This window comes from Myotis myotis, unplaced genomic scaffold (genome assembly GCF_014108235.1).
Source record: "Myotis myotis isolate mMyoMyo1 unplaced genomic scaffold, mMyoMyo1.p scaffold_m19_p_6, whole genome shotgun sequence".
NCBI classification, from domain to species: domain Eukaryota; kingdom Metazoa; phylum Chordata; class Mammalia; order Chiroptera; family Vespertilionidae; genus Myotis; species Myotis myotis.
The window spans coordinates 4,547,402-4,560,840 of record NW_023416368.1 but is presented as its reverse complement, the minus strand read 5'-3'; the positions used below and the strand labels follow the sequence as shown (position 1 = coordinate 4,560,840).

Sequence of the window (13,439 nt, the reverse complement as noted above, 5' to 3'; positions counted from 1 at the left end):
GTGGACTGAAGGGTTACCACTGTAACCCTTGATTCCAGTCAAGGGCATGTACCTCGGTTGCAGGCTTCTCCCTGGCCCAGGCCCTGGTTGGGGCACGTGCAGGAGGCAGCCAACCAGTGTGTTTCTCTCACATCAATATTTCTCTCTGTCTTTCCCTCTCTCTTCCATTCTCTCTCAAAAAAAAAAAAAAAAAAATCAATGGAAAAATATCCTCGGGTGAGGATTAAAAAAAAACACAACAACAATTGTTCCTCCCCTGTTTGCTCCTGTTGCACCTGTCACCTAACTATCATAGCAAATAGACACATGACAGTCTCAGTGTTTACTTACGTGGCCGTGGAGTCAGGGCTCTGTGTGTTTATCCATAGTGCCCAGCAATGTGAGCATTCAAGAAACATTTGTTAAATAAAATTGAGGTGTTTGGACAGGCTGGGCTTGTAAATGCCAGTTCTTTTCAGGGAAGGCATTTTCTCAAAATTTTAGATTAGAAGTTCATGTGGCCATTTCCTGAGTATTCAGGAAAATACATATAATATGAATATACTGCTCTTCTTGGCTGTCACCTGCTTGGTGATAAAATGCCAAACTTTGTACTTTTCAACATTTGGGGTATAGTGGAAGATTTGATTAGGGTCAAGAAACCTTTGACCAAAAGGAAGTTTATAAATTGCTTAAAGATTTCATGTGTTATGATATTCTTTATTAGGGATTAATTGAGAGTAGTATACAATTGCTATTTCTCCTGTCGTGGTGAAATAGCCAAGAATTAAATATTGTGATGTTCATTAAATTGCTAGTTAGCATGGAATTCTGAGAGAAAAGAAGATTGATATGGTAGTTGGTTTAGATCACATGACATACTCCTTTAGTTTTATACTAGTTTGGACCTTGAGTGATAGTTACAGCAAAAAGCTTCCCTTAAAACAAGTATCCTTGAAGAACTTAAAAAAAGAAAGTATAAGATTGACCTCTCACCATCCAGATTCTTTGTTTTTGAGACAAAATTATATATAGCCAATCTTTTTCAATTACAAAGCTGGTAGATGAAATCACAATTGATCCTTTTGACAATGTTTGAAAGGTTGTGTGTTTTTTTTTCTCATTTGACATGCAGCAAGGACATATGGGCGAAGGAGAGGTAACATTATTGTTTCTAACTTTTGAATGTATAGTTGTATTTGGAGAGGATCCAAGTTTGCTCAATTTCTAACCCTCATGGGGCAGCGGGTGGGTGAATGAAACCCAGGCTTGATTCATAGATACTTTATTCATTGTAGTTAACATTATAGACATTCTCGTTTTAAGGAGTCAAAATGGTAGAATTTGGATTTGAACTAAAATAATTTTCCTATATTATATTATAAAGTCAACTTATTTATATATAAAGATTTGTTTCCTTTTTTTCTTTCTAAAATGAATTTCTTAGGAGAAAAAAGTTAAGACTCTTTAAAAAAGAAAATACAGCCCCAATCATCTCAAATACCTGAGTATATTAGAAGTTCAATTCTACTTGAATACCTTGTCTACTTTTTTTTTAACCAAGTCAGCAAAATGCATTTGGTTTAAAAGGTGATTAGCTATATAAGTAGCTAATCGTATACATTTGAAACATTGGGGGAAAGCTCTAGAAATTTTAGAGAATTTGAAAGAGTCAGCTCCGCTTCAAAATGTAAGTGATTTTTGAAGATCATTCAGGAAATAGCCTCCCAATTTTATAGTCATTTTTTAGTCTTCATTATATAACCTCTTTGAGCTGTGATTTTACAGGATAACAAATATACTGTTATTATTTGTGTTTAGTAGTGAAAGTTGGGAGGAGGAGAAGTGTGGCCACCAGAGGACATTGGAATGTTTTCGTGAAGGAAGAGCACTTGAGAGCATTTCTCCCGGGCCCATTAGCGAGTTCCTTGTGCTCGACCTAGACGTGATTGGCAGCCTGAGCAGTGTCCAGTGCGGGGAGATTCTGCACTTACTTGTAGCTCTGTGTTTTGCTCATTATTTCAAAGTTTGAATTTTGCTGTCAGGTCAATATGGGAAGAATACAAACACTGGCATCTCTGGTCTTTTCTTCTTATATATTCTAGATAGGATCTTCAACATCCAACTTAATGACTAGGTGTTAGCATTAGATAGCACTGTAGCCGATGATTACTCAACTGAAAGAAAATACGTCTTTAGCATACCTGAAAATCTCCAATTCTCTTAGACCAGACAATGAAGTTAGATAATAGCATTAAGTGGGTTTAGTTGTATCCCATTAGTTAATGTAACTAAGATGAGTGCTCACTTTAAAAATCAACACGTTCATTTTAAGGACATTCTTAGAGGAGATTGTGCAGGCCATATTATTGTTGTTTTCTTTAAAGTTTTAGTGATCTAGCATCTGACAGTGGAATCTAATACTCAGTGTACATGTCTAGGTTGCCAGTGGCCGTGGGGCCCTGCCAAGGCACTGCTGTGCACTGCCAACTGCTTTCAAAGGAGTGCTCTCCCCTGCTGCACTTCCATCCACCTCACTGGATCCCAGAGGGATAACTGAGCAGCCCTCTATTTAACCATGTCCTTTCTCTCTGACTCAGTTGGGACTTGAAGGTGATGGGAGTTCAAGAGCATATCGCAGTGGTGCTATTTGTTATTCAGTGAGAAAACGAAAAGCCGCAGTTTTATTGAATCACCTGCTTGCCTTGTTTGTTGTGCAAGATAACCAGTGGCCTGGAACATTTTCTGTTAGCTTTCTTCCTGCTTTCTATTCCAGGTCAGTCTTCACTGTTTCCAATGGAAGATGGATTTTTGGATGATGGCCGCGGGGATCAACCTCTTCATAGTGGCCTGGGTTCACCTCACTGCTTCACTCACCAGAATGGAGAAAGAGTGGAGCGATATTCTCGCAAGGTGTTTGTGGGCGGATTGCCTCCTGACATCGATGAAGGTATATTTAGAAAGAAGCATCCAGAGCCCAGTGCCCAGGCTGTGGCACACAGTAGGAAACTCATAGATAGAGTCACTCTTATGATAACAACAATCTTACCTGGCTCCAGGTATTCTGATTGGATTGCACTGTTCTCTTTTCGTATCTTCCTATCGCAGCCTATGCCATTAGTTCACAGAAGGAAGGGGGTGGGGGCAGGACTTTAGGAACCAGCAGAAGCAAATGATCAGACGAAAGGAAAAGGAGCAGACATCACGGAAAACTCAAGGATTCTGTTGAGGGAAGACATAAGTGCTAACTGCATTTTTGTCTGTGTGTGCTGCCTTGGCCAAATTCAGTTATGTATTTTCCAAAAAGATGTAGACTGTCATTGTGGTAGCTGGTGCAGGCCAGTCTTTAGTGCATGCCACAGTAGATGAGGAAATGTAATATTGGTGGGTAACACAACATCAAGTGGGCAGAGATGAACTTGACCAGGTGATCAAGCTTCACATGCCCAATTAGGACAGGATGGAGTGGCATTATAAAGGTGGGAATTCTGTTTAGAACGCACAGCATGCTTATGGTCACGGGGAAACAGTACGGACAGGCGAGCATTGTCTACACAATAACTGGCCTGCGTGCTTTAAAACTGTCAAGCACGTAAAAGACAAGAAAGAATGAGGATCTGTTCCAGATTGAAGATGATGATGCCCTAGGGCAGTGGTCGGCAAACTCATTAGTCAACAGAGCCAAATATCAACAGTACAACGATTGAAATTTCTTTTGCGAGCCAAATTTTTTAAACTTAAACTATATAGGTAGGTACATTGTTATTAACTTAATTAGGGTACTCCTAAGGCTTAGGAAGAGCCACACTCAAGGGGCCAAAGAGCCGCATGTGGCTTGCGAGCTGCAGTTTGCCGACCATGGCCCTAGGGACATGCTGTCCAAATACAGCACGTGTTCTGGATCAGAAGGGAAAAGAGAGATGCTGTTGAGATAAAGTCTGTGATGTGGGCATTGTATCAGTACTGACTTCCTGATCGGGAGTGCTGTGTGGTAGCACATAAGGAAGTGACCTCGTTGAGGAGGTCACAACAGTTGCATTATGGGATATAGAGCATCATGTCAGAAAAAGATGATAGGTGGTAGGTAGACAGGTAAATAGCTTGACTCATGTAAAGGTATAGGTGGAGGAAGGGAAGAGGCAGTTGTGCACAATATTAACAGTTGGGGAGTCTAGATGAAGGGATGCGGGAGTTGTTTTTTTGTTTTTTGAGGGGGGACTTTTTTGTACTGCTATGTAAATAGGAGATTTGAAACTGTTTTTTCTAAACTAATTCCTAAAAATGATCACAAAAATATTGAAATCTATTTTGCTTTGTTGTTTATTAGATGAGATCACAGCTAGTTTCCGTCGCTTTGGCCCTTTAATTGTGGATTGGCCTCATAAGGCAGAAAGCAAATCCTATTTTCCTCCTAAAGGTAATTCTCAAGATTCAATATACCACGTACATTTGTCCTTTTATTGTTTAATGTTTACCATTTTCATAAATGTTTGCCTTCAGTGTAAAATTTCCCATTGTTAAACTTCTATTTTCCCAAATGCATCTTTAAAATTTCTACCTAATATGTTACTTTCAATTCAAATTTAATTTTACTCTAAAAGATGTTTTAAGATATCAAACTGAACCTACTGTTGATATCAGACTTTAGGTATGAATATTGTTTTAATTAAAAAGAAATTGAACTCCTTTCCCCTTCATTAGTTTTAGTTTATATTTCCTTTCTCTTGAAATGTTGCAAAAAATAATAATAATTAGGAGAACGTCTACGCCTTTTCCCCCCTTTTCATCAGGCTATGCATTCCTGCTATTTCAAGATGAAAGCTCTGTCCAGGCTCTCATTGATGCGTGTATTGAAGAAGATGGGAAGCTCTACCTGTGTGTCTCAAGTCCCACTATCAAAGACAAACCAGTAAGTGCATTCCAGCATGAGAATAGCTTCTGGTTTCTGCCTCCATCTCTACTCTGTTTGAAAAACCCACAGCATCTTGATGTTTCTATTCATTGACACATTTGTAAGTAGACTGGGAATGAAGTTTTGTTACTGTTGTCAAGCTCCTAACATTGACATTCTGTATATTTGTGCATATTATTTGGCCATTGAACTTTTGATTAATTAAAACATTGGTAAATCTTTACTCTTAAAAGACTCCACTTGATAACGCATTTGATAAAGTAGCTGAGTTTCCTCTGAATAATAGATTTCGCTTCTGATAGGCATCACCTTTTCACCTTTGTTCAGTTTACTCTTAAAAATGAAATGCAGGGTTAGGATTCACTATTTTTAAATATTTTCTAGTTTTACAGCTTTATTGCTTTTAATGATGTGAGTTATTGTTTTAAAAATATAAAGTACTCTGCAACAGTTTTAAACATTTTCCCCCACAAATTGTACTGAGAATGAGACATCTGGGTCTTCCCACTCCCCAGGTGCAGATTCGGCCTTGGAACCTCAGTGACAGTGACTTCGTGATGGATGGTTCACAGCCTCTTGACCCACGAAAAACTATATTTGTTGGTGGTGTTCCTCGACCATTACGGGCAGGTATGATTAGACAAAAAGACCTTCCTCACCCTTTAGCATAAGATGTATTTTATAAAGGTTTCTCGGGATAAATTCTCCCTTAAGCAGTTGAGTTAATGTCTAAGAGTGAGAGTTCTGGAATCAAAGTGTCTGGGTTTGAATTCATGTGCTCTGCTCTCAGTTAATAGTTGAGTGACCTTGGACAATTGCTTAATTTCTCTAATTCTCAATGTCCTCGTCTGTCAAAGGGAGTAGTAAGTGTATCTCCTTTCTGTAGAGCTGTTTTGAGGGTTAAGTGAGATAACCAATGCAGGATGCTTAGTGCAGTTCCTTATAATGCCCATGACCATCACTCTCATCATCATCGGAAAATAAACGACGCCCTTCAAGAACAGATGCTGGATTGCGATGTTTAGTGTTTGTTTCCCATGTCCTCGTTTGCTTATCAGCTGCTTGCTGGGCTCTGAAATATAATACGGGTCTCAGCAGTGTATCATGTTTTTAGCATAGTGCTAACAGAAGAAATTTCATCTCCATCAACTCATTTGAGGTTTGGTAGTATAAGTACGATAAAGATCAGAAAATGAACAAGAATGCAGTTTCAGAATTGTAACATATAATGGAGAAAGTGATAACATTCGTTATTTCAAGTTTTTATATGAGAAATTGGCAAATAGCCTGTGGGGAAAGGTCACAAGATTTTGATGGAAAACGCCAGAAGAGCCTCCAAACAAAGAGCTTACCAAATCAGTTTTCTCGTGTTGAAACGATGATTTACACTAAGCCAGACCTTGTTAACCAGTGAATATATGGCAGCAACGTGGTATAGACCATGGTGCCAAGCCCAGCAGTGCCAGTCAACCGCCTGTGACCTTGGACTGAGTGATCATCTTCTCCGTGCCTCAGTTTCCCCAAGAAATTACTGCCTACTTCATAGGGCCGCTGTGGAGATGAAAAGAGAACATAAGTAAAATATCTAGCAGAGCCCTTGCCCTTCGTTAAAAGATAAATGGACAACTGGTTATAATAACGCTTGATTTGAATAATTATAATGACATGAGCTCAGAGTGCAGATGAGCTGCTTTTGATGAAACCTTTGGTGAGCCAGCTGAGTCTTCCTGATTTCAGATCCCCTCTCTGTGTCTTTCTTATTCAGTGGAGCTTGCCATGATAATGGATCGGCTGTATGGAGGCGTGTGCTATGCTGGGATCGATACCGACCCTGAGCTGAAGTACCCAAAAGGAGCCGGGCGAGTCGCCTTCTCTAATCAACAGAGTTACATAGCTGCTATCAGTGCCCGCTTTGTTCAGCTGCAGCATGGAGAGATAGATAAACGGGTAAGTCCTAGACTGCGTTCTGGAAAGTTCTAGAGATGGCCCTCTAACTGTGTCATTACCAGATTGGATGGGGAAATTTTATATGACCATAAATTGACAGCTGACAGTTATGCCTGTAGGACCTCTAGGTGTATGTTCTATAATACATGTAGGAATTTCCTAGGAATTGCTTCCGTATCCTTGTTTGAGTAGCCTAACCAGAACCCTGTATCAGTTTACTTATCAATTTAATTTTTCCTAAGCTATCACCTACATCCATTCATTTCTTCAGTTAGTCAGTCATTCAATATTTACCAAATCCTTCCTACTATGTTTTAGCAAGTATACAAACATGAATGTCCTTGAGGTCTCCTGACATTTTTTTTTTTCATCCTGGGACATTATGAGGACCTTAGTGAGCCCTACTTTCCAGTGCACTATGTGACAAATGATTGAATAAATTTACTTCTAGGTCTGCATGTCTTAGAAATCTGTCATTATAACAGATTGAGTAGAAGAAGTCACAGTCTTTCCACCTGTGGCCTGTCCTGCCTGGAGCGAGGTGGGAGCTGTCAGCATTGTTTCCACACCTCGCATTCCTCCTTGTGGGGTTTCTCTTCTGAATCAAAGGGCTAGAGAAAACCGCAAAGACAGCTTTGCCCTCTACTGTCTAATGTATTTGAAACGTTCCATTATGTATCTTATTTCTTTGCATTCACAGATTCATTTCTTATCTTTGTATTCCATGCATTCAACAAATGTTTTCTTGTCCTTGTGCCAAGGACAAGAAGTCCCTGTCCTCAGGAGTTCATGGTCTGGTAGATAGTGTGGCCTGTGCCGAAGGCCAGTAGGCAAACGGTTTGTTCCTAGTTTGATAAGAATGTACACAGAGTGTGAAGCGACCGCACTGGGGAGCAGTATTTAGTTCAGCTGACTTTTTTCATAGACAGACCCTGTGGATGTGGAGGAAACAATGCGTTGATTTGCATTCATGTGGGCTCCTTGTTTCCTGGCAGACGGCACCTTTCTGAGGCCTGGCTGGGATGCCCAGCGCTCTGAGGCGTTGTGCTCCCAAGGATGGGTAGATGTGCTATTCTCGAGTCGGCGTGTAGAAGCCACCCAGGCAGTAGTGGTTTACACAAACTGCTCATGCTTCATGTCGTGTATATTCTGTGTCAGAGGCAGTACTGACTGTAAGGTCATAGTGCCATCATGCTGACCAGCTTAAAGAGAAGGGCGTAGATTCTGTTGTGAATATGGAGGAAGGTGCAGTGTTAGCCACAGTGACAGGCCTCCTGTGTTTGAGTCACACTAAAAAATGAGTACATCTGAGTAAACAGTCTCTGGCTCCATTGCTTCATTCCAACACAGGTGCCAGGGTTGTGAGGTTAGTCATTAGAAATTGAGATTAATTTTTACTCCTCTGGTCCAGTTCTCCGGCCAGTGCTCTTGCTCTCTGTAGAGTTCTGGCGTGGCCTCCTAGTGCTCTAGTTCTGCCTGCCCCGCTGTCTCCCCTGTCACCCTTCTCCTGTTGGTCCCAGCTCCCCTTTGTCAGAACTGGATGGCACCGGCGTTAACGACAGTCTGGTGTAAGGGAGTGTCAACCACGAGTCCAAGACTAAAAACAACCACGTTATTCCCACTGGCGAATTAATAGCCAGGTTATTTTTAATACTCGAGAGGCTCAAATGACAGGCAGCCTATTGAACACTGGAGCAGGCCCAGTTCCTAAATGCACCTTTGGCTTTTAGACTCAAGTAAACCCTTCCTACTGACAGGAGGGTGCAGGGCTGGAGATTGTGAGTAATGTAGCTGCATGTGGGTTCCCAGAGTAGCAGCTTTGCAGTTCTAATCAAGATGTGTGCGCTGTGAACAGAAGCCACAGCCAGGCTTGACTACCACTCAGAAGCCGCCGTGGAAGTCAGGGTTTGACTAGCGAAGGGCTGTTTTGTGGAGCGGAAAGCTCTTAGTTGGGTTTGTTTAAACTATAATTCCACATATAATGAACAACCAAATCCACTAATTAAAATGCTGGTATGTGTCTGTGAAAATTCTCCCGGGGGTTTAATTTCATAACGCTCAGCTGCCTTCACTTTATTTCTGTGGAATTCTTTTTGCCTTTGAAAAGTGTTGATTTAATATGACAAAAATGTAAAATGATGGGTATAAAAACCTGACCGGGTTCTTAAAAGATGGACTCTCTTAACTTCAATAAGAGAATGTGGGGCATCTGGGCAGTCGTTCAGACAGTGATGGAAATGCGTGCGCACAGGAAGGAAGAGTGACCTGGCGGTGTCACAGGAAACGTAACCTCCTTCCCTTTATCTTGGTTGCAGGTGGAAGTGAAGCCATACGTCTTGGATGATCAGCTGTGTGATGAATGTCAGGGGGCCCGTTGCGGGGGAAAGTTTGCTCCATTCTTCTGCGCTAATGTTACCTGTCTGCAGTATTACTGTGAATATTGCTGGGCTGCTATTCATTCTCGTGCTGGCAGGGAGTTCCACAAGCCCCTGGTGAAGGAGGGCGGGGACCGTCCTCGGCATATTTCATTCCGCTGGAACTAGAGAACTACAGTGCTCATTTTCAGGCCTCAGAATAAGTGCACTCTTCTGTTCATTCTGCCCCTCCTCAGCCTCTTCACGCTGGCATGCCCTCTGTAGCAGTCTAACTCCACAATAGTATAATGAAAGAATGGCCTATACTAGAGGTGTTTTGTAGATTCTTGTGTCACTGAAAACAATATGTATGAGCTCCTTTTTCCTATCGCCATCGTGTTGCCTGGAAGTTTTATACTCTTGCTGGAGAGCAAGAGGACCCATACTTCCCGCAACATTTTCTTAGAGGAGAGCGAGATTAAGAGAGAAATGAAGTGATAGAGTATTTTGGGTTTTTAATTAAATTATTGTTAATAATATAACATATAAGAATACTTTTATTAAAATAACCATGCAACAATAACACTATTAGTCTATCCTGACACAGTTTGTCTCCCGGGAAACGCTTCTGCCTTTTTCTTTCTTTTCTTTCATCTTGTTGCCTCTCTCTGTTTCCATCCCCTTTCTGTTCTTTTACAGGCAGGGGAGGAAGTTAACAATTACTAACAGGAAATAGCATGTTAAAGCGAACGCAGATGCATGAGCAAGATTGAAGCAGCCTCTCACTCATTGAAGGGTTCAGAGGCCGAATCTAATTTCGTTCTGCCTCAGAGTTACTTCCACATCAGAAGCAGTCAAGTAGGCAGATCTAGGTTTATTTTCTTTTAAACAATTGTGAACATGTAGAATGTAAAAATTGGGGAAATTGACTACTGAGGGGAGTGCACTTATTTATTTTTAAACTTACTTATCTGGTCACAGCCCTAGGAAACCTACCAAAGCTAGAGTTCACGACAACTGGTGGAAGAAGTAGCATTTCCTCTCCCAAAGGACAAGTAGCTACATTTTATTTTTGATGTTCTAGATAAACTCTATTCTAATTTACTAACACTCATCACGTGTCAGCCTTTGCTCTCCATTTTGACGTTACCTCAAGGATGTCCTTTTGATTTTGTGTTAAAATACACTTGTAGCCAAAACTGGAAGACAAAATCAATACACTAATTGGCTGCTGATTGGCTTACTTTTAGATTTAAAGTTACTCTGGGTATCCTGTAATTTAGTTGTAACATAGAAAACGAAAAAAAAAAAAAATTAAAAAAAAAAGTTGAGTAGTTGCAAAGTGTTCTGCACTGTTGAACTAAGTAACTGTGTGACTCTGCAAAGGTCCGTATGTCTATCTTCCTCTTCCTATAAAATAAGATACCGTTACAGTTTCAGAGCTGAGCATGGGACATAGTCAGTGTTTGAAGTGCCAACTTCGCCGAGTAATGCATGCTTCATTATAAATAAACCCTAGCTCGGAAAGGCCTTCTCACGTGTGGACAGTGTGCTTCGGGGTGAATTTCAAATAGTCTCTTGAAGCCCTGCTCTTGGAAGGAACTTTGATTTTAATTGACTTTATCTTATTAAATGCCCTATCCACCATTAAAAAGATTATCATCAGTGTGCAAAACGTTTTAAAAAAAACATAATGGCAATCTTGCTAGTTGTGCTACCTAACAGTACCATCTTGGATCCTTCAAAACCAAAGACTTGCCCCAGCACTACGGTGGAACCACCTGGCTGATGCCCCTACCGATTGTCTTTAGGAAAAGCAGTCCTTTGTTTTAATCCAGGCTTTAATGAACGCTGTACTGTGCAGCTCCAAAGGTCAGAATGGAGGCATGTGCTGCCTAGTAGTCCAACACAGAGCGCAGCTGCTTTCAGGGCCCCTGCGAAGGCTGGAAGCAGCCACGTGGACGGAGGGTGCTCTCGTGTAGCTGGTCAGGGACTTTCTTTTCTCCTGAACTACATAATCCTAAGTGGAATGTTCATTTGCCTCTTTTTCTTCTTTTCAACGCTTGTAGGCGTTTTGGGGTGTGCTATTGTGCTGTTCCTACTCAGTAAACAGGTGTGATGAGTTAACAAGAAATAACACTGTTTGAGAACTAGCTTTGAATAATAATTTTTCCCTTTGTACATGACCTGCTGAATTTCGGTACAGTGTTTTGTAGCTAACTTATTTTGTCATGCACATAATGTATATTTGTTATGCACTACTTTTGTATATCTTGTTTTTCCAACAGTGAACATTTTTAGGCACACTTTTCACTGACGGGATATCTCTTTATGCAATACCTCAATTTTTCATATTGCAAAGAGTAGCTTTTTGTACTTTTATTACTGAGAGATCTTCATATACTTCATTTTTTAATATAAATAATTTTAATAAATTTTATTTTCTTATATTCTGCTTTTTATACATTTCAGTGCTCTGCATACATTTTGAATTATGGATGTTGTGCACTGGCAATGCTATTTTAGAGTCTGCAGAAAAGAGAAAGCATGTTGCTTAAACATCCTTCCCAGCACCAGCTGTTGGTGGACCTAGAATTTAAGAGATAGTCTATGTGAAGTCACAAATTAATGAAAAAAATTCGCATGAAAATGACAGATAACACTGTAGTTCCTAAAAAAAATTAAATGCATAAGCATAGGGTAGAAATTTAAAATGACAAAATTGTCTACAGCTTCTTACTAAGTTTTTAAAATTATTCATAACGCAGACATTTTTTGGTGAATGTTCAGCCATTTTTAATATTAATAAATTGATGTTAAGTGTTTGATTCAGAAATGTCTGCTCTTTTAAATTATATATAAAGGAAAAACCAGCCTGCCGTGGGACAGGTGTGTAATGTTAGTATGCATGACTAATGTAAGAAATCGCTATTCTACTAATATTTACTTGTGATTGTGTGACAAGTGTGTTTACAGATTATTTGGTTACACTTCAATTTACAGGGCATAAACAATTATTATCTATTACTCTGAACTTTATCAATTACATGTCCTTCAGATTACATGGGATTGTAGTTGGGAGTTACCATGTAACTCAAAACATAATTAACATGTAATTAGTTTACAGATTTTAGGGTATCACTTCAATTTACCAAGCATGTAGTTCTAGCGCACTAGCATGGCACCAGCCATGTACTTACAATGTAGTTACAGAGTAATTACATGGTTATTTTTGCAATGTAAAATAAAGTGTTTCTGATTATTTTCTATGTAAAGGAGCCCTCTCCCTCCTCCTCCTGGTCCCCACGCTTTGGTGGAATATATATACTTCTCCATACACAGACCTCTGCAGGATGCAAAAGAAAACTTGCAGTGAATGAATTTAGCATTTGATGAGAGTGCTGTTGGAAAGACTTGATAACTCACCCCTTTTGTTTTGAAGAGTTGAATCTTCTGTTAAAAGGTGATTTGAAACTTGAATGTGATGAATTGTGGCAAGTTAACTTCAAGTTATGTGCAATACTTATTTCAAACTTTTGAAAGATCTTTGCGGTGTAATTCTTTGTTTTCAATTGCAGACATTTAAAAATGTCATTTTCTACTGTTAAGAGTAATCCTCTTTCTTGTTGGTGTTTCTAAAGAAAAGAATCAGAAATCAATCTTTCTACTAATGTAAATTTGAGATTATTTTTAAAAATGGAATAAAAGAGGTTTTGGTCATTTGCTTTATTTTATTATCTTATTTTAAAGCTACTGTGACTGATAGCATTGTAAGAATTGGGACAATATTGTATTCAACTGTTTTATTTTTTATATTTTTAAAATTTAAAGTATAATTAGTTTTTATAATTTTCATCAGATTTTTGTTATATTTTTTGGAAGTGAAACTTTTAGCAAGTGGGTGTCTAGTTTTTACTAATCCCTAATGTTTTTTTCCCCAGTGTATTGCTCATATTATCAGAAGGAAAAGTTATTTAAGTATGTCAGTTAATTGTACTACTTGGCTGAATTTCCATATAGTTTTTACTGTGTATGGGGAGGTTGTAGTATTTATTATAGCATTTTAAATAAGGGTAATTCATTTTTTATTAAAGTCATTTTCACGTTAAGTTCCTATTTTTGTATGTTCTACTCTTAAGTTATATAACACAGTTCCTTTTTAAAAAGAGTTCATTTGTTGAAGTGCTAGTGGAAAATTAATGTTATTAAATAGTTTGCAAATGACTATTTATACCAGTATGCATATA

At 39.3% G+C, this 13,439-nt stretch overlaps 1 protein-coding gene across 5 annotated transcripts in view; it reads left to right on the top strand.

The window, feature by feature from the left end:
* Positions 1-12,912, top strand: part of CPEB4 (cytoplasmic polyadenylation element binding protein 4) — a 54,529-nt gene extending 41,617 nt beyond the window's left edge. For 2 of the 5 annotated variants that reach the window (XM_036313255.1, XM_036313254.1), the window contains 6 exons: positions 2,756-2,929; positions 4,307-4,396; positions 4,770-4,888; positions 5,407-5,521; positions 6,657-6,838; positions 9,154-12,912. In XM_036313255.1, coding sequence (XP_036169148.1) covers positions 2,756-2,929; positions 4,307-4,396; positions 4,770-4,888; positions 5,407-5,521; positions 6,657-6,838; positions 9,154-9,381 — 908 coding nt within the window. In that variant the 3' untranslated portion in view covers positions 9,382-12,912. Of the gene's footprint in view, positions 1-1,114; positions 1,139-2,755; positions 2,930-4,306; positions 4,397-4,769; positions 4,992-5,406; positions 5,522-6,656; positions 6,839-7,289; positions 8,493-9,153 lie in introns of those variants that run through there. The other 3 variants (XM_036313253.1, XM_036313256.1, XM_036313257.1) reach the window with 3 other exon arrangements.
* Positions 12,913-13,439: the final 527 nt, after the last annotated feature.